Source organism: Anas platyrhynchos, chromosome 2 (assembly GCF_047663525.1).
Source record: "Anas platyrhynchos isolate ZD024472 breed Pekin duck chromosome 2, IASCAAS_PekinDuck_T2T, whole genome shotgun sequence".
Taxonomy (NCBI): domain Eukaryota; kingdom Metazoa; phylum Chordata; class Aves; order Anseriformes; family Anatidae; genus Anas; species Anas platyrhynchos.
Genome location: NC_092588.1, coordinates 18,789,236 through 18,809,651, shown reverse-complemented (window position 1 = coordinate 18,809,651; position 20,416 = coordinate 18,789,236). Strand labels below are relative to the sequence as shown.

The window sequence follows — 20,416 nt, the reverse complement described above, 5'->3', positions numbered from 1 at the left end:
ATTCCTTTGTATGGAACTAGTGTCCTCATTACTGTTTTATTCTCTTCACTGAATCATCTTAGAAAGTAATAAGCAAGTAATCACCTTTTTATAACAATTACTGCAAAAGTGATGCACGGCAGCTTCCACGATTCCAAGAATTCTATCCAAGCAAGAAGCTGCGATTTCTGCAAGCATTCATGGGGGATCCATAGGCAAGCTCAGGAAGTGTGGGATAGATGAGTGGACAGTGAGGGGGATTGAGAACTGGATTGATGGCAGAGCTCAGAGGGTTGTCATCAGTGGTACAGTCTAGTTGGAGACCTATAGCTAGAGGTGTTCTCCAGGGGTCAGTACTGGGTCCAGTCTTGTTCAATTTGTTCATTGATTTGTTCAAATCAATGACCTAGAAAATGGAATAGAGTGCACCTTCAGCAAGTTTGCTGATGTCACAAAACTGGGAGGAGTGGCTGATCCACCAGAAAGCTGTGCTGCCATTCAGAGGGACCTGGACAGGCTCGAGAGTTGGGCGGTGAGGGACCTCATGAAGTTAGGTTATTCCACCAAGGGAGGAATAACCCCAAACACCAGTGCAGGCTGGGGGCGACCTGCTGGAAAACAGCTCTGTGGAGAAGGACCTGGGAGTCCTGGTAGACAGCAGGTTGACCATGAGCCAGAAATGTGCCCTTGTGGCCAAGGAGGCCAATGGGATCCTGGGATGCATTAGGGAGTGTTGCCAGCAGGCCGAGGGAGATGATCCTCCCCCTCTACTCAGCCCTGGTGAGGCCACACCTGGAGCATTGTGTCTATCTCTGGACTCCCCAGTACACAAGGGACATGGGAGCTACTGGAATGAGTCCTGCGGAGGGCTCTGAAGATGATCAGGGGACTGAAGCATCTGTCATACAAGTACAGGCTGAGGAAGCTGGGCTTGTTTAAGGTGGAGAAGACTGGGAGAGGATCTTTTTAATGTGTATAAACATCTGAAGGGAGAGTGTCAAGAGGATGGGACCAGAAAAGTGATGCGATCTAATTTCAGTAGTGCCCACCAATGAGGCAACTGGTACAAACTGAAGCACAGGAGGTTCCAGCTGCATATGAGTAAAATCTTCTTTACTGTGAGATTGACAGAGCTCTGGGACAGGTTGCCCAGAGAGGCTGTGGGGTCTCCTTCTCTGGAGATATACAAAACCCACCTGGATGCCATCCTGTGCAACAAGCTCTGGGTGATTCTGCTCAGCAGGGGGGTTGAACTAGATCATCCTCATAGGGCCCTTCCAACCTTGGCCATTTTGTGATTCTGTGACCAAATACCCTATAGATTACAATGGATCCACTGCTGAGACAATGTTCTTTCTCATTGGCAGCTAAAGCATTGCAGCACTGACAGGACCAGAGTTGTTTCCAGAAAAGGCATCATTCCTAATCAGATATTTTCTGAAGAGGAAGAAGGCCAAACTGTCCATACAGCACTGTTTACAGCAAGTAAGCTTTCCCTAATGCCCAAATATCGTCATTGAACAAAAACATTGGAAAAATTACTTTAAGTGGTATAAAAGGTAGTCAGAATAGTTGAATTGCTAGTGAACTGACGCGAAGCCTTTACCACATGCTGAACAGTCCTCCAGCTCCCATAGTTAATTGTATAATTAGATGAAATTTTGGTTCACATGAAAATAAATAAAACACACCCCTATCAATAGATCCACACCCTGTTTTAATAGCCCTGAAAGATGATACAGAGATGCTGACTTGGACGACTGTCTAAAATATTTTAAGTGGTTCCTTTGCAACATATTGTTTCCAGCTTTGAAGCACACACTGTGACACAACTCTGCTACAACTCTGACTCCAGCAACTCTATTTAAATTCTTATATTCTATACTCATCCAGTTGAGGCAGGTGTATTTTTTTTTTCTTTTTCTTTTTAATCATTGTTTTTCTAAGACAACCATCGTGGTCTTAAGGATCCAGAATTTCTCAATTAAGTGAGAAGGACTGAAGTTATTTTCTGGCTCCTATTTGAATTTCACTATTAAGTTCTGAGATCCTATTCCTTTGTGGAATAACTAACGATTATAATGCAGCCAGATTTAAACTAATCTTACAACAATGAATTTTTGCTGTTTTTCATGACTTCTGTCTATAAGAATGAAGAAGCTCATGCTCATTAGTGCAGTTAGAGATCAATAGGTGCCCATCTGAGTTGGGCAATACTGAGTTATTCTAGATGAATATCTCATCAAAAGATCTAAGCTGTGACTGCTTTACAAACTCAAACCACAGTTTTATATAAAGTAAGCCTAAAATACTATAATAAAAGACGTGTTTTTTTGTTTGTTTGTTTATTTGTTTGTTTTCCCTCCAAAGAAATGGAGTTTATTTTCTCTCTCTGAAATAATAATAATTAATAATAATAATTCAGGTGGTTGGAAGAAAAGAGAAAATTAATATATTACTCTTTCAAAACATACTCCACACACACACAAAAAATAAATATCTAGAAAAGATGTATTAATCAACATTTTTTAGGGTTTGAAATATTAGCAATCACTTAAAAAACTCCAGTTGAAATAAATATATAGCATGTTATAAAACTCCTTATGAAACACATTGACCTTCTTTGGGCCATCTCTTATTACTGTGATCTGCAGAAAATATAAATCCCTGTTCTCCTTTTCATTGCCTTAGCTGCAGCAAAAATGAACCTTATTTCACAGGAATTTTCCATTTATATGTCTAGGACTCATGATCCACTGGTTTTCCCTGTTCTCAAAAGAGGTATTACTACAGCCTACGCTCAAGCTGGCATCGGATTGCAGAGCCGATTAGGAAAGCCTGGTGGCAAAAAAATCATGTACTGAGTGCTGAGTATTTTGTATTACAAAAATGACACTGTAATGATTTTGAAACCAACTTCCTTTTGATTCTAGACTTGTATTCTGCCATGGTGCTTTCTTTTAGCCAGAAACCTTCCATTATCTGTTCTAGCTGTCTAACCAGAGCAATGGTTTGAAGCCTGACACAGGACTTGCTCAGAAGATCTTTTTTAACAGTGGAGTTTTTATGGCCCATAAATTTCTTCAGCAATCCATTATCAAACACAATCTCTTTTCTTCTGTTGTAAATACACTCAGAAGAGTTCTTATATATCACCCTTAGTGCTACACAGCAGAGTTGTGAACTGACGTTTAGTGTGTCTCTCCTGCACAATCTTTTGCAATACTTAAAATTTATTCTCTGTATTTTGCCAAATTGTGGGTTTTCTTTGCTGGGCCTCATAGAAGTTGTTTCTTCTAGTTTAGCTGTTATAAGGAACAGATGGTAAATCAGGAGGTAACAAAATAATCTAGTCCACAAATTCAGAGGAAAAATACAAAGCTGGAATTTAAACATCTTTGTGGTAGTTTAACTAGCTGTGTTTTAGAAACCCTTTAGGCATTTGTCATCTAGCAGATAAATGTAGACATTTTCTCAGTGTTGGAGATACTGTAGTATTAAAGCTAAATAAAATCTACCTTCAATACAATTCTGTCAGAACTGATCAACGCTGCCTGGCACTTGCATCTAGTCAACAGCTAAGGTATAATGTAACAAAAAAAAAAAAAAAAAAAAAAAAAAAAGTACAGTTTTTACAGTCCAACTTCTACCATTCTGAAATGCTTGTGTAAGTACAATTGGCAGCCCATTCAAGATGTTCACATTTGTATCCAACAGATAAGCAAAATAATTTAAGAGCTACCTGTCATTTTCATCAGGAATTCATTATAATACATGCCACGGTATTATCATAGGATATTAATGTCATTGGAAATACTTGTGATCTTTATGCTACATGATAGTGCAACTCAAACATAGGTTCCTGAAAGTCATGTCCCTTGTTTGAACTTCTTTTAAAAAGTTCTCAATAAATCTGGCATGACACAAAGCGACTGTTCTTATTGGTATCCTACTGCTACTGCTCTTTACAGCTAGATACCTGCATGTTTTTCTGATCTCCAGCATAGTCAGACTTTTTACCAGTTTCTCAGAAGTCATCAGAGTAGCAGTTCTGAAGAGCTAACTGACAAGGAATGCTCACAGGAAACCAATAAATTATAATTTGAGTAAAAAGGATTGAAACGGATAAATGTGAACAGCTAGGCTAACCGGGTTCTACAAGAAAAAAGACCACACGTGAACAGTCTTAACAGATGTAGTAGCAGTTGGCTACTCTTCCTGCAGAAATATATTGCAGACAATAGATGTGTACAACCTAAGACTGAAGTGCTAAACTTGGAGGTTATATGTAAGGCGGTATAAACTCAGTGTTAATTTGAACTTAAATTTCCTTATAATTGATTAACTCTCTACAAAGTAATACCAACCAACATAATTTTGTATTAAATGGCATAGAATACATGTATGTAAGATGTTAATAGAGTGGAGGATATTTTATATTAGATTTTTGCAGCCCCTTCAGAATCTAAGATATGCCAGTTTAGACACCGCAAATAAATATGTTTAAGAGAGAAGACTGACTGCCCAGGCATAAAGGAGCACCTTTGGGAACCAAGTATACTGAGTCCAGTATTGCCTCCATCATAATTAATACCACTTCTGTCCTAGATCATTTGAAGCACAATGCTATACTGACCCAGATACAGTACCGAGCTCCCTCTGTGGTATTGCATTGATATTTTACATGTTATTACTCATTTAAGGTTCATGCATTTTTAAGACTGTGCCCAGATTATTTAAATATACCCATTATGAATGACATAGTATAATACCATGTAATATCAATGCAGAACAGCAAAGCCCTGTTCATCATTAGTACTAATTGCTTTCTATTGCTTTTCTTCGCTGCTAGTTGTTGCTGTTCCTTTTCCAAACATTATCTGCAGTCACATTCATAGTGCTTCAGAACAAACCTGGAATTCAAATCCTTTAAGAGGAGGTTCTTTTCATTCACCTATGACATGTTAAGTGAAAAGTATTACAGAAATCCATGGTGTTGAAGTTTTCCAATGTGAGGTAAAAATTACCCCAGAAAGCTCTAAAATAATAATTAAAAAAATAATAATCACAGTAGATCGTTTCCTCTGTTCCACTGTTTCTTGAAGCTTACCAGAGGTAAAGAATGTAAACTTATCTAGAAGCAATCAATAAAGGATTTCCACAATACATCTTTAAGAATCAGTGATGCTGACTCCAGACTAGTTCTAACACTGGTGGTAACTTAATCACATGAAAGCAGCTGGGGAGATTGCTCCTCCACCTATTCCCTTTTGGCATTCCCCTTTGACTCCTGTAGCCAGCTGGTGCAAGCTGATTTAATTAAATCTGGCCTACAGCAGAGTACTGGAAGCTGTTGCATTTATGAATTGAGCAGCATCCCTTTCCAGAATTTTGTGAGCCCCTCTGTGATAACTATTTGAGAGGAGTAAGAATGAAACCCCCAAGTTAGCACTGATGAGCTATGCATCCATACAGCAAATCACAGTTCTTTATCACAAACACAACCTCATGTCCTGCAGGATTATATCTCCATAGCACTGTGCAAAACCTAATAAATTCTGTCTTTCAGTAGAGGTAATCAATGCTTGCACAGTGTTGTACTAACACTTTTCAAATATTTTTGTCTCCAGAGCTGGCTTATTCAACACACCAGCTTGGGAGCCTCTGAACTGCACATCATCGTGTATGTGCTCAATATATGTCAGATTTTAGAAGGAAACCAGTCAGTGAAGTAGCATGTATGGATGGGCTTTACCTTTTGTATTCAGCTAACAAAGCCATTAATAAGGACTCAAATGCACCTGCATGAACTTTTTCTGTCTAAAGAGCAAAAAACATGAAGAAGCCCTAACTACCAATTTCTCATACTCCTTCCTCTCTCATCCTTTTAGCTGGATTCTTTACTCTCCAGATTCAGGCTCTTTGTTTGTGAGACATGAAGAAAACATTTCTGCTGAATTCAACCTGAATACATGAGGCTCCTCTCTTAGGTTGCCTCTAGCTAGCAAGCAAGCAGGCTACAGAGCATTCAAAATGATCCTCCAAAAGAAGAAAGCTATTGTAAAGCATCCAGACAGGCCATCACAATCAGTCAAGTTACAGAGTGTAATGAGTTCCGAACTTAACAGCCAAGCAGCTGTAATTAGCTGCATGTACACTGCTAGCCAGTCAGAGGGTGATGTATGCTTAGATAATTTACTTTCCATTGGTACTGTGCAAGTATGCACCCCATTAGCTATGGCTTTGCTGAAGAGCTCTAATTACTTCAACTAATAATTTAACTGTTGGCAATCAGATGCACACCCAAAAAAACTTATTTCTGTCACAACTAGTTAGAGATCACCAATCCAGGACTGTAGGGCAGGCCAACATGCAGAGTCATACACATTTTCTTACAGCATTTTTAAGCCAGACAGTATCTAAATATCGCATATACAAATAATTCATATTTTCTTTAATATTATGCTGCAGTGAAATCTTTCTACTTCAGTCATAGTTGCTGGTTTTTACAGAATAATATTTCTTATATCTGAACACTGCCCTTGTTAGCACATGTTCTGCTGGAAAGATGAATGGTACAGACGATGAGTATTGGAATCACCCAACCAAAGATTCTGTCTGGAGCATGTCAGGATATGGTGCTGTATCAATGCTGTGAAAATGAATATCTGTATAGCCTAATAAATGTATTACTTTAGAAGAGACTTCTTCGAGAAGAAAGCCTTAGTGAAACCTAAGAATCCTTAAAAATGAGCTAGGCCAACTGCTCTACAGACATACCACACCTGAAGCAGATGGATCTCCAGACCTGTCATACCCAGGCCTGCGGCTTGGGAGAGAACTGTGCCTCACTGATTGATCCTTAGGGAGGGAAAAAATAATCTCAGGTAGGTGAGTGTTTGCTGGTTTCTCTTCTGTGGCTGAAACAGCTAATTATACTGTATAAAAAAGGCTGGCTGGCTGAGAAATGAGAAATGAGTAAGTGTATGTTTTTTCCATGTACAGGTGAATTGTAGTTTCAGAATGAGCAAAAGACTAAACCAACAGGAGTTACTTCATAAGGGCATGGACAATAAAATTTGTCAGGCACCTTTTATGGACAAATGCAATTTATGCACTTGGATCAGCTACAACTGTTTTCAGTATTTGTATTTCCATGTGGATTAGCATCTGGCTCTCTTTCCACATTTTTAAACAACCTTGAACTGTGTAATTGCCATGGGATGGTTCTAACTCATATTCTAACTCATAGTCTGGTCATTTATGGGGATTTGCACTGGTACTTATTTAGTTATTCATTAAAAACAGGAAACTCCCATAGGAGATACTGCATCATACGATACTCATGCTACTTCTGAAATACAATATACTTCAGGAAACACACATGTCAAAAGTATTTATCTGGTCTAAGATATAATAATGACAATAGATAAATTGCATGTACAACTTCTTAGTGATTGGAAAAGCTATTTGAAAGCTTTCCCAGGAAAATGTTTCTTATTGCTTTACTTCAACTAAAAAGGAAGATTGGAAGATAATTTATAGAGAAAGGGAAGGGGAAAATGTGCTTGAGTTGGCACTTCTGTACTGCCAGTACAGACAATCCTTTGAAAATAACTTGAAAATTTATCATGCTGCAATATGATAAAACAATGCATAAATTCCACAGGCTGAAATATCCTGATAAGGTAAGTAAAGCTAAAACCTTGCACTCAAGTGTATGTAGTCCATTACAAGATATGTGTTGGGCAGTGGTCCTAAGAAAGAAAATTAAAAGAGAAATCAGATGACAAAAACTTTTCAGATGACAAAACTTTTTCCACAAGTTTTTTGTCCGTGTGTTTACGAGTTCTGCTTGTCAAAGAGAACCAAGCCTCTTAAAACCTTCGAAAAAATGACCCCACAGTTAAATAAAGAAACCAATCTAACCCAGGTTTCACAACAAGACTCCAAGGAAATTTACACTATTTATTTGTATCTAAACAAGTTACAGGTTTCAATATGTAACTTGTACGTAATACATAACAGGTATTTTACCATATTCACACTGAACCAAAACCCTTTTTAATACTTATCTGGATTAAGACAGCAAAAAATGATTTGTAGCTGCCATGTGGCTTGATATGACAATCACAGAATCACAGAATTGAAGGGGATGGAAGGGATCTCGAAAGATCATCGAGTCCAACCCCGCTGTCAAAGCAGGTTCCTTAAAGCAGGCTGCCCAGGTAGGCGTCCAGACAGGCCTTAAATATCTCCAGAGAAGGAGACTCCACAATATCAAACTGCTCAACTGCTACGCAAGATCTGCCATTCTACCTTCAAGGAAAATACATAAATACTAATCATGTATAATAATAATAATAATTAATAATAATAATAATAATAATAATAATAATAATAATAATAATAATAATAATAATAATAATAATAATAATAATAATAATAATGAGAAACTGAGAAATTCTATGAACATTGAATGGGTACAAGCAAAGACAGAGAATAGTGGTTAGTTGGAAGGGTTATTTACAGCCAGCATTGACATTTTTCAAAGCTTTGTCAATTTTACAACTGACAGTCATGCAACCTTTCTCAATGATCTTAGTCTCTTTTTTACTCTTATTGTTACTTGGCCTCCCCATGATTCATTACCCCCCAGTTCTTGCCTTCTTTTTTTTGTTTGTTTTGTTTTGTTTTTGTCTCAACTGATTTCTATATTTTACCCTTTTCTTCAACTGGTATGATTGTCAAATCTTTTCATGCCTCAGTTTCTCCTTCATCTGATGTTCTTTTTCCATCTACCCATATCATAAGGTTTATATGGCTGTCTTTTCTCATAGCTTTCTCATAAACTGCACAGCATCTCTAGCAAGATCCCATGATCATGTGCTTTTATTAAAAATATGACAGGCAATATAAATATAATTGTAGAGCAATTTAGGTTGGAAGGAATCTATGGAGACCATCTAGCCCAACTTCCTGCTCCAAACAGTTAACTTCAAAGTTACGCCAGGCTCCTAAGGGCCATCTCAAGTTTTGACAGCTTGCAAGAATGGAATTCCCAGGACCTCCATGGATAACCTGTTTGAATGCTCAAACACACCCACTGTGAATTTTCCATCAGCCCAATTGTAATTTGCCTTGTTACAACATGTGCTTATTACTTCTTGTGTGTTTGCTATGCACCTCTGAGATCAGTTTTGTTCTTTCTTTTAAAACTGCCTGTTGGATAGTGGAAGACTATTAGATGCCCAACGAGCTATTTCTCTTCCAAATTAAACAAATCCTATTATCCCAGTTCAGATTGGATATTAGGAAAACGTTCTTCAGTGAGAGAGTGGTCAAGCACTGGAACAAGCTCCCCAGTGAATTGGTCATAGCTCCAAGCCTGGCAGTGCTTAAGAAGTGTTTTGACAACGCTCTTAAATCATACATGATTTAATTTTCAGGTTGTATGTAGTCAGGTGCTGGACTCAATGATCCTCATGGGTCCCTTCCAACTCAGGCCATTCTGTGATCCCAGCCTCTACTACTATGATCCAGTTCCCAAAACTTGGATACGTAAAAACTTGCATACGTAATCTGTCCAGAGAGCTTTCTGTGATATTATGGACAGGTAACCCATACTACTCCTTATGATAGTTACTTTTAGACTTGACACAAAGCTCTTTGCACTTGCATGTTCATTTTGAGCAAATGCTATTTCACTAAATAACTTTTTTAAAAGTGATAGATGAGAAGACAGCTGTATGTTATTTTTTTTAATACGTTTAATGGACCAACCTCAATGAAAATAGCCACGTGATGTTTTAAGTCAATTAAACTCTATTGTAACCACTTCAATTGGTTTTAGGAGAACTTCTGTTTGGTTGATTGGTTTGTTTTGTTCTAAACATAAAGGAGAATGAGCACTTCAGGATGCTCAGGAACTAATCCTGCAAGCCAGACAGCTCCTCATACAAGTCATGTGAAGATTCCTTAAGTGGCTAGCAGGGAGGTACATTAAGAACCTGGGCAAATTCAGAAGAAGATCTTGTGGGCCCTCCCTTATACTTAGCCCATCACCTCCTGCTGTGCATGTCACAACAGAAGAGCAGAACTTCTGTATGATGACTATAATCACATTTTATGCTTCTTATCACTCTTCTTGGTGAAGAAATGCTTAACCAACTACCATGAGCACAGGGGCTTTAAAATAAAGTATTTCAGTGATTTCATAGACACATGAATTTGCATGCCCTTTTTCTTAGGAATTCAAATGATTCAAATGATGATACAGACAACATAACACTCTAGCTTTTTGTCAAAAAAACTTCATAACTCATCAGAAGGCCTTTCAGGACACTTAATTGCTTAGCCACTTAATTGACCATATTTCAAACACATAGAAAATGGAGGAGGATGAATCAACAGCCATATCATGTTCCCAGAGTTTTAAGAGCAATGAGCAATGTGATGTAATTTAATCACAGCAAACAGAAGTCATTCCTCTAAAATCTGCAAAGAAAACCTGGATGCTGGTCCTTGCTGGGCAGTACTTTGTTTTAGAATTAAACATAACTGCTACTTCAGATGACATTATATAGCTTGTAAGAATAATTTTTAACTACTTTTCAGATATGATTCTAATCAGGTGGCATTTTATTAGAAAACTTTATTGGAAAATAACTAAGGAATGGATTGTTTCCAACATCATAATGGAAAAATAACAGCAGTTTTTAGAAAGTCACACTAAGTTCATACTTCAGCTCTTTTTAATAAATACAAATCCAATGCATACCTAACACGATTATTTTATCTCTTAGCTCACAAATGCATATGCACTTCCTTTTCTGCATCCATTCTGGGATTTTTGTGTCTGGATGGAGAGGTGATTTTATGGTGTTGTAGGCTCTTCTTGTGTTTTGTTGTTGTGTGTTTTTTTTACGTGTTGTTACACATATTCAGCTGAAACATTTTTTGTGCAAGTGAAGTTTTAAAACAAGATTTCATCAATTCATTACATCATATTTCCAAATTCATATGACTAAATAATATATATTACACTATATGAAAAGTATTATTTATGTTAAGCTTTCTGTATCTCTGCCCTAGAGCTAAGACAGCAACATATCATACTATGTTGTCAGGAGTTAATGGATTTGTTATTCTTCAGCACTAAGAAAATATCTGCCTATCTTCATGTATTAGTTTATTTACTGATTTGATATGAAAGTATGGAGGAGACCACTCTTCCACCAACATACTACTAATTTTCCTGTCTCAGCTGCAGGAAGGTATTAAGACAAACACATAAGAAGTATCAGTACAGGTATTTTTTGTTTATAAGAAATGACAATACAAAGTAAGTTGAATGGATTAATGTAGAAAATAAAAAGATGAGGGTTTCCTGCTATTTTTCAGTTACTTTATACTGAGTAACTTAATGGCTGAGAGGTACACCTTTTATATGCAAATGTATGTGGCATCAGATACCAAAGCACTTTGATGCAGATACTTCCATGCATTATATAATTTTCACACCTATGTGCCAATGAATGCAAATATCATGAAAATGTGATTTAAAATTTACTGTACTTATCCATATCTTTCACTTAGAATAAAAGAAAAATAACAACACTTTTCTGGTAATTTATCAATCTCCATCTCACAAAAGAAGATATGAATAGGAGAAGAGCTATGACGAAAAAAAGGTAAAATACTGAATCTCTGTGTATTTTCAGAGTAATAGATCATTCTGGTTTTCTCACAGTTTACCTGGTTTGAGCAGGAAGATGAAATAGATGAACTTCTGAGGTCCTTTCTACCCTGAACTATTTATGATTCAATTTTAAGTTTTTATTATTATGAAATGGAGATGAGAAACTTCATGTTCTTTTTAGAAGTTGTCAAGAAGTTTATATCTATTGTTAATATAGCCATATCTCTTTCCTATGTATCTTAATTTAAAGTACTGGACTAGTATTTAAAAGTCTAGTTGCAGGCACTCTTACTGAAATGAGCAATATTACAGATTTCACTTTCTTTATGGTCTAGATTTCCTTTGTTATTGGCTTTCATCTCCAGCAGCCCCTTCAGAATGTGATCAGCAAAATGGTAGAAAAAAAAGCATTTGAATGCTTTAATCCCAACATTCTGTGTATGAAGCAGATGTTGACAATCCAGACGAGCAGATTCTGCAGCTGACAAAACCTTGTTTCCTGAACAAATGCACTAACAAGCATGCCAGGCTCCAAGGGTTAAGCCACACTATAAAACAGTTCTTGTTTTCTGGAAAGTCTCCAAACTATGTTCATCATGTCCCTTCTTGCTCCCACTTGCTAGCTCCTTCACAAAATGTGCAGAATGGTCACCAACTTAAATATTTATGTAAATATTTGCCCATTATTATTACTTTCCCAATCTGCACTGTGCAAATAATTGTCTTTGGAGGAATTACTTCTTGTAATATCTCTGCTGATGCTGAAATTATTTTTCCTTTTTTTTCCTGCAGAACCTTTGAGTCATGCTTTGTAACTGCAAATTATGGGTTATGTTTTCAGACAAGCTAAGGCCAAGCCTTCTTGGTCAAAGTGTAATTGGTGCTCACAAAATGCATCAAGGAGGCAAGACTGTTTGTTGACACCAATATTCTAGTAGAACCAGTGTTCAGCAGAGCTACACTTACTGCAGTTGCTACCTTTCTGCTGATGTCAAAATATAATAATAATAATAATAATAATAATAAATGTTAATAATAAAAGTTAACAGAGAGTTGCAGTAGGCAGTATCCCGTTGCAAATATATGTACTATGTACTATAATCTCATTTTAAATGCTGATAAGACTTGTAAACACTATTTTTTAGTATCAGTGATAAATAATATTCCAATTTCTTCAAGATTCATGTGATACTAAACAAAGCAATGAGATCTTACTGTTTGCAAATCATTTCAACTTTCCCAAAACCACAGATCTTTACATTTGCTGCCAACCCTCTTCAGATCATGCCTCAATAAACAAGATAATCTTTTTAAAGCAGGACCATTTTCTTTTGTCTGTAACATGCCACACACATTTATGTCCTGATTTAATTTTGGAATGAAATTCTCAAGTTACTAAAAAAATGTTGACAAGTTTCTTGAAAATTGATACACCCTTCAAAAAAAAAAAAAAAGAATTCTATAGAAAGAAATTTTATAGAAAAATTACTATATTAGTATCGCTATAACATCTCTTATGGTCTTACAATGTTTTCTTAGATTGCCATGGTGTATTAATTTAAAATAAATGTACACTATGCTATGTATCTTTTAGATTTTGAGATTGTGAATGTAAGGCATTTAGCCAGACAGACAAATGAACGGGTCAAATAATAATAAAGTAAACTAACAATTATCAACTAAGCATTTATTCTGACTAAAGCTAGACTCAGAAAAAAACATTTAAAACTTACCATGATATTCAAAATACTAGACATATTATGCATATTAGTTCAATATATATATATATTAAAAAAAAAAAAAAAAAAAAAAGACCAAATTAGGAGATCTCAGTACTATAGTAAACATGGGAAAGACGTTTTGTTCTTTTCCCCTTGAGCAGTCACTTTAGCCTTTCTCTAATTGGGAGTAGCAGATAACAGAAATTTTCAAATCTGAATCGCAAAAATACGGTTCTTTCAGCCTAAAACCACAGCATGTTCTGCCTTTCACAGGAACAGAATCATTCAGGTTGGTCCTGATGACACAAAGCTCTGAGGAGTGCCTTATACCCAGGAAGGCTGTGCTGCCATACAGAGGGGCCTTGCCAGGCTGGAGAGTTGGTCTGAGCGGAACCTCACGAAGTTCTGCAAAGACAAGTGCAGGTCCTCCTGCACCTAGGGAGGAATAACCCTAAGCACCAGCACAGGCTGGGGGGTGAGCTGTGGCAAAACAGCTCTGCAGAGAGGGACCTGGTGAACAGCATGCTGACCATGAGCCAGAAATGTGCCCTTGTGGCCAAGAAGGCCAAAGGTCCTGGGGCGCATTAGGGAGTGTTGCCAGCAGGCCGAGGGAGATGATCCTCCCCCTCTACTCAGCCCTGATGAGGCCACACCTGGAGCATTGTGTCTATCTCTGGACTCCCCAGTACACAAGGGACATGGGAGCTACTGGAATGAGTCCTGCGGAGGGCTCTGAAGATGATCAGAGGACTGAAGCATCTGTCATACAAGTACAGGCTGAGGAAGCTGGGCTTGTTTAAGGTGGAGAAGACTGGGAGAGGATCTTTTTAATGTGTATAAACATCTGAAGGGAGGATGTCAAGAGGATAGAGCCAGTCTCTTTTCAGTTGTGCCCAGCAAGGGGGCAAGAGGCAATGGGCACAAACTGAAGAACAGAAAGTTCCAGCTCAATATGAGGGGCCACTGTCTACTGTGAGGTGACAGAGCACAGGTTGCCCAGAGATATTGTGGAGTCTCCTCTGGAGATATTCAATCCTGCCTGGATGCCATCCTGAGCAATGTGCTCTAGGTGATCCTGCACAGCAGAGGGGTTGGACCAGATGATCTTCAGAGGTCCCTTCCAACTCCATCTGCCCATTCTGTGATTCTGTCCCCAGTCCAACCTCCTGCTCTCAGTAGGGTCAAGACCATTCAGGCCAGGTCAGGTTTCAGAAACTTCCAAGGATGGTCAGGGCACAGTCCACTGGACAAATGCAGCCTGGTGCTTAACTGTCCCCATTAAGAAGTTGATTAGTCCAGGAACAGCAATAACTGCCTTTGCCATTTAGGTTATTTGGTCTTGTGGCATTGTAACATGACCAAGAGGAGACATAAAATGTGGTAATGATGTTTACCGAGTCCTACCCAGAGAGAGCACTAGTATTGACTCTTAAAGGGCAGATGGCGTTCGCAGGTATTGTGAACTAAGTACAGGTGCAATGTAGAAAGGTCTTGAAAGCAAAATTTTCAAGAATGCCTCTTTAGTGTAGATGTAGTAAAAAAGCTCAAATGAACATAGTCTGTCTGATGACAGAGGTCACTTTGAACTGAGTGTTCTTGTGCTGCATTGAGTTTGAAGTCTTCTTAGTAAATCTTCTGAGAAAGAGATTAATTGTAGCTGAAAGAAACCTCATGAAATTCAGAGACAAGTGCAGAGTTCTGCATATGGAAAGGAAGTAGACCTTGAAAAAATACATACTGGGCACTGACTGTGGAGGAGCTCTGCTGGGAAGGGCCTGAGGTGTCCTGCTGAAATTGAGCTAAATGTGAGCCAGCTGTGCACCCTTGCAACAGAGATGGCAAACAGCATACTGCCTGTATTAATAAGACAGCAGGCTGAGGGAAGTGATCCCTTTATTTGTCATTCATTAGACCACATCTGGGAGACCAGATGAAGCTTTGTGTCCCTCAGTTCAAGAAAGATATTGATAGATGAAAGAGTTTAACACAGAGCCACCAACATGGTTAGGGGCTGGTGCACTTGTCCATTGAGGAGAGACTGAAGGAACTGAGTCTGTTGAACCTAGAGAATAAAACAGCTTTGATGAGCTCTCCAGTACTGTGCCAGGTAAGATCATGGGCCTGATCCTCCTGGAAACCATCTTGAGAGATGTGGAAGACAGACAGGTGATTAGAGACAGCCAAGACAGTTTCACAAAGGGCAAATCATGTCTGACAGTAAGTTGGTGGATTTCTACAACAGAATAACAGCATTGGTGGACAAGTGAAGAGCAACAAATGTCAACTACCTTGACTTGTGCAAAGCCTTTGATACGATCCCATACACCATCTTTGTCTCTAAATTAGAGAGATGTGGATTTGATAGATGGACCGTTCAGTGGATAAGGAACTGGCTGGACAGACATAATCAAAGAGTCATACTCAACAACTCAATGTCCAAATGAAGACTGGTGATGCCTAGCATCCTTCAGGGGGACTTAGGACTGGTACTGTTTAATATTTTCATGGGTAACATGAACAGTGAGATTGAATGCACCCTCAGCAAGTTTGTGGATGGCATCAAGCTGAGTGGCATAGTAAATACCCTAGAGTGAAAGGGTGCCATCCGGAGGCACCTTGACAGACTTTAGAGGTAGGCATATGCAAATCTCAACAAGGCCAAATGCAAGGTACTGCACCTGGATCAGTGCAATCCCAAACATCAGTACTTGATTCTATTAACACACATTTGGGCTCTGCATGATGGTGCATGGTGGGAGGATGAGGGAGACCAGACAAATTGAAACAGAATTTCAGTCCGAATATAAAGTTTTTCAATGTGAGATTAGCAAAGCATTGCAACCAGCTTGGCCAGAAAGGTTGTGCAGACTGCCCACTTAGATATTTTCAAAACCAGACTGAATGTAGCACTGGACCACACTGTCTAACGCTACTTTGAGCAGGATGTGACCTCTATGTCTTTTCCAAAATGTATTATCCAGTGATTCACCCAATGATTTGCTGGGTGTACAACCAAAAATTTCTTCAGTTAGCCTCTTCTAAACCATATATATTTATATGTGTGTATATATATATATGTGTATATATATATATATATATATATATATATATATATATAAATATTCAGAGATTTGAAAATTCCCCTTGATAGGTTTCAAAGGAGAACAAACGTAGCTAGGACCAAGACGGGGGGTGGACAGGCAGAATGACAAGGACATTGATCATTTTTACTGCAGTCATTCTCAGAGAAAATATTGTTTTAAAGACAAGTTGTTTTCCTTATCTAACAAAGGAAACTATACCTGTAACATTGTTACTATTAGAAATTATGCTGGTTTAACATAGTTTAAGTCTACTTACTTAATGTCTTCATCAAAGTGTATGGACAGTTTTAACCTGAATATTTTTTTGTTCTATCTTATATATATTTGCAAACCAGGATCACTGACTCCCTGTTTGCCACATCACTGGTAGCTTACCTGACTGAAAGAACTTTCATTACTTATTTAACATTTTAACATTCATCTTGTAGCTCTGTGCATTTATTTTCTCTCTGTATTTAAGTACATATTTTTGTCTTTTAATATTTTCAGTCATAACTTCTGCATATTAATAATAAAACGTAACTACAGTGTAAGGATAGAAAGCCTGATTGAGTATTTTCACTGGTGCTCTTGTAGAAGTCTTATATTCTATTGCAGCAATAGGAAGACACAAGATTACTGCATAAAAAGCATTCAAAATGAAATCAAATAGAACAAAGTCCTTTTTTTTTTTTTACATTAATTACATGTCTGTGTTGAAGAAAGAACTCCCTCCCACCTCGTTACTTTCCCCCTTTCACCATTAGGGAATTAATGCAGACATAAATGAAGAGAGAAAGATGTAAGCATTCTCAAATGGAATAGTGTTTTTTACCGGAAATAACCGTTTTGTGTAAAATAATATTTGTGGAATATTTAAAGTAAAACTGTTTCACTTGACTTGGTAATACTTAATACGAAACATGAAAACAATCTGTGAGTACCTGGAGGGTACAAACAAAAGAGAAGTAATTTACTGTGTAGAACATAAGGAACATGCAAACATATGAGGAAAAAAAAAAATTGTAATAAATATAAAGGAAAACTTCAAGACAACAAGATGAATCAGCCCACAGAACAATTCTGGCTGCTAATTTCCCCATTTCTTGTATATGAATCGCTGTTTAATTTTTTTTCTTTCCTTCTTTCTTTTTGAGCTATAAACTAGAAGATTCCTGGTCAGGAAGAGACCAGCATGGGTAGGAGGTGGCCTGAATGATCCAAGCCATCTTTTTCTAAGTCTAACTTCTTGTAGTATGAGTCACGTTACGCCCAAGCCACAGGGTAACATACATAACATGAACAGATATACAAATGTGACATTCCCATCTGGTAATAACAGCTAAATCAATTAGTACTGACAATAAGAAAATATTACTAAGTAACATCTACTTTGAAATCAACTAGAGTATCCTCTCACATGTTGCTGGCTTCAGTAGGAAAGAAGTGATATCATCTTTCACTTGCATTCCAGCTTCTATCTCTATAACTCTGCATATACCAGGAAAGTGATAAAGAATTCTTCTTTATCAACAAGATTCATATTATAGCCACATGGCCAGACGGGTAACATCTTAATCCCTGATAAATAGGAAACTGAAGTACTTAGTAGGAAAACTGAATTTAACTCCACTTTTGCAAGCATAAAATCTGTTTTGGAAGTTTTTCTGTAATACAGACCATAAATAGTAACTGTAAAAATGTACAGAAGTAGAAAACATATGTCACAAGCACTTTATTTGACCCTGTTCTACCAAAAATATCCTTACTTCCTGTGCTCAGTTTAATCTATCACAATCTATAACCATCTCAGCCAATACTCAGCCTACATGTTTGTGTGTTTACGTACTGAGAAATTTAGGACAAAAGGATTTATTAGTATAGCCTTTCAACGGATACTTACAGGGATAACTGTTCTTCAGTCATCAAATATTGCTAACCTTGCTTTTTTTTTCCCCTCTTACTTCCTCAGTTTAAAAGTTCAATTACAAAATTTCTAACATCAGGAAAATGCTGCATTTTTAAAGACAGAATCTCATCTTTAACCGCCAGAATCTGCTTGATTTGAGCTTCCCTGTAGCAAACAGGTCTGCCTCCTGGTACTTCACCATCATTAGGAAAGCAATGAAGCATTCTGAGTGACTAAAGGGGCAACCTGCTAACTAAATGAAATATGATAAAGGAATTGGATCTTGGACCAACTATGTGTAAAATTGTAATTTAAGCATATAATAAAGCCAGAGATTCTAAGACAAATTCAGTGTTTCTCACCTGCAGAGGTAGCCAGGTCAGGGGAAAACCTACCCCAGGCACTTAAAATACTACTAACATATCTCCTCCCAGGAGTTTCTTAGTGGAGAGAAAGGAGTTTATACCCTGATCAGTGATTTATATTATTGTACAGAATCAGTATTAATTGTCAGGACTCAGTGTGGGGAGTTCAAACCTGCAGTTTTGTACATATTTATATTTTATCTCAGAGAATACAGACAGAGAGTTGCACACCATGGAAGGACAGGAGAGAACTATAAACTTCAGGACTTATTAGAAATAATAGTTATGAAAGAATATTAGAAGTCTTTCACACTGTATTTGTATTTGCAGCAACAACTTTTCTGGAACATGTTGAAAAAAAGACATAGATTTGATCAAAGATCTTGGTGTAGACTACAGAATAAATTTCCTAACTCTAAGGAAAGCCTTCTATGTACCTTCAAAAACATAAAATTTGGAAGGTAAATCTTTAATCTGTAGCCTGAATTTCCAGAAAATAAAGTCCAAAACAGCCTAACAGCTCTGATTTTTACCTTTTCCCTCCTCCAAAGAAGTTCATTTTTTATTTTATTTTTTAACACCTCACTTCTAGACTCATCGCTTCTCTTTTATCCTAAAATAATTGATACCAAAACCAGTCTGTTGGACAACCAAAGTTTTCTCCTTTTTTTAATACATAAACTACTGTATATTACATATATTAGAAAATTAACCATTAAACTCAAAATGTAAGAACAAAGTGTTAGAAAATATAAATAATGTAAAAGATTATATTGGCTGTATATCACATATAAAATAGATCATTTTGGTGTTACATAAGAAGTCCATACAATCTCTTGTTTGGGCTATATTTAACTTGCTCAGGGTATTTCTATAGTCTTTTGCTGCTACTCATGGAGGTCAGTCTGCATGTAACATGAATCAGACTCAAAGTGTATAGTGTGACAATGATGCTTACTTGTCATCTTCGTTACCTTTTGTTCACCAGTGTTATGTGTTTTTTGTGTGTTTTTGTTTTGTTTTCTTTTTTCCTCGTTGGCTTACAATTGACTATTAGTATTGTATTTGCATTTCATTTCCACAATTGAAATACCCTCCACCTCCCCGCCCCAAAAAAATAATAATAATAATCGACATCATTATAGTCAACTCTTCAGTGAGACTGACTTTGGGAGATTTACTTAGGTTGCAGATTAACTGTGCTGTACTATGCACCCTGTACTACTATGACTTTATGTGTAAGTGCATATGCATGCATGGACATGTCTGTGAATATAGATAGTGGGACAGGGAAGAAGAGTGTATAAATTAGATTCAGTTAACCTGGAGAATCAACTTTATATTCTTTTCCAGAGTGATACCAGGGTCCTAGAGACAAAACTACCAGAACATAAATCATAGTTATTTATGCACCTACTCTAAATTTAATTTAATTTTAGCATATTCTTTGGGTTATGGCTTAAGCTCAGGACTCCACCACCCTTTATTCCTTTTGATTTGTTTGATTTCACAGTTCACCATGCTTGCGGCAGAAAGTTGGACAAGAGATCTCTTGATGTCCCTTTGAGCCTGAATCTTCCTTTAATCCTACAATTCCAAAAGAAATTGCATCTTTATCACCTGCTGATCACTCGCCTCTCCTCCAAATTCTGGAAACT

General features: G+C 37.3%; 1 protein-coding gene and 1 long non-coding RNA gene across 7 annotated transcripts in view; one reads left to right on the top strand and one right to left on the bottom strand.

Annotated features, from left to right (window-relative positions):
• The window catches only part of RSPO2 (R-spondin 2), a 115,295-nt gene that overhangs the window by 28,206 nt on the left and 66,673 nt on the right, over window positions 1–20,416 (bottom strand). The window contains exon 6 of one of the 6 annotated variants that reach the window (XM_027452603.3): window positions 19,085–20,345. The exons of the other annotated variants lie outside the window; for them this stretch is intronic. Within the exon in view, the coding sequence (XP_027308404.1) occupies window positions 20,266–20,345 (80 nt within the window). The 3' untranslated portion in view covers window positions 19,085–20,265. Of the gene's footprint in view, window positions 1–19,084; window positions 20,346–20,416 lie in introns of those variants that run through there. 6 annotated transcript variants of the gene reach the window in all.
• LOC140001824 (uncharacterized) lies at window positions 446–20,401 on the top strand. Its single transcript, XR_011807377.1, has 3 exons — window positions 446–511; window positions 1,347–1,464; window positions 20,272–20,401. It is a non-coding gene; the product is annotated as an uncharacterized lncRNA (long non-coding RNA).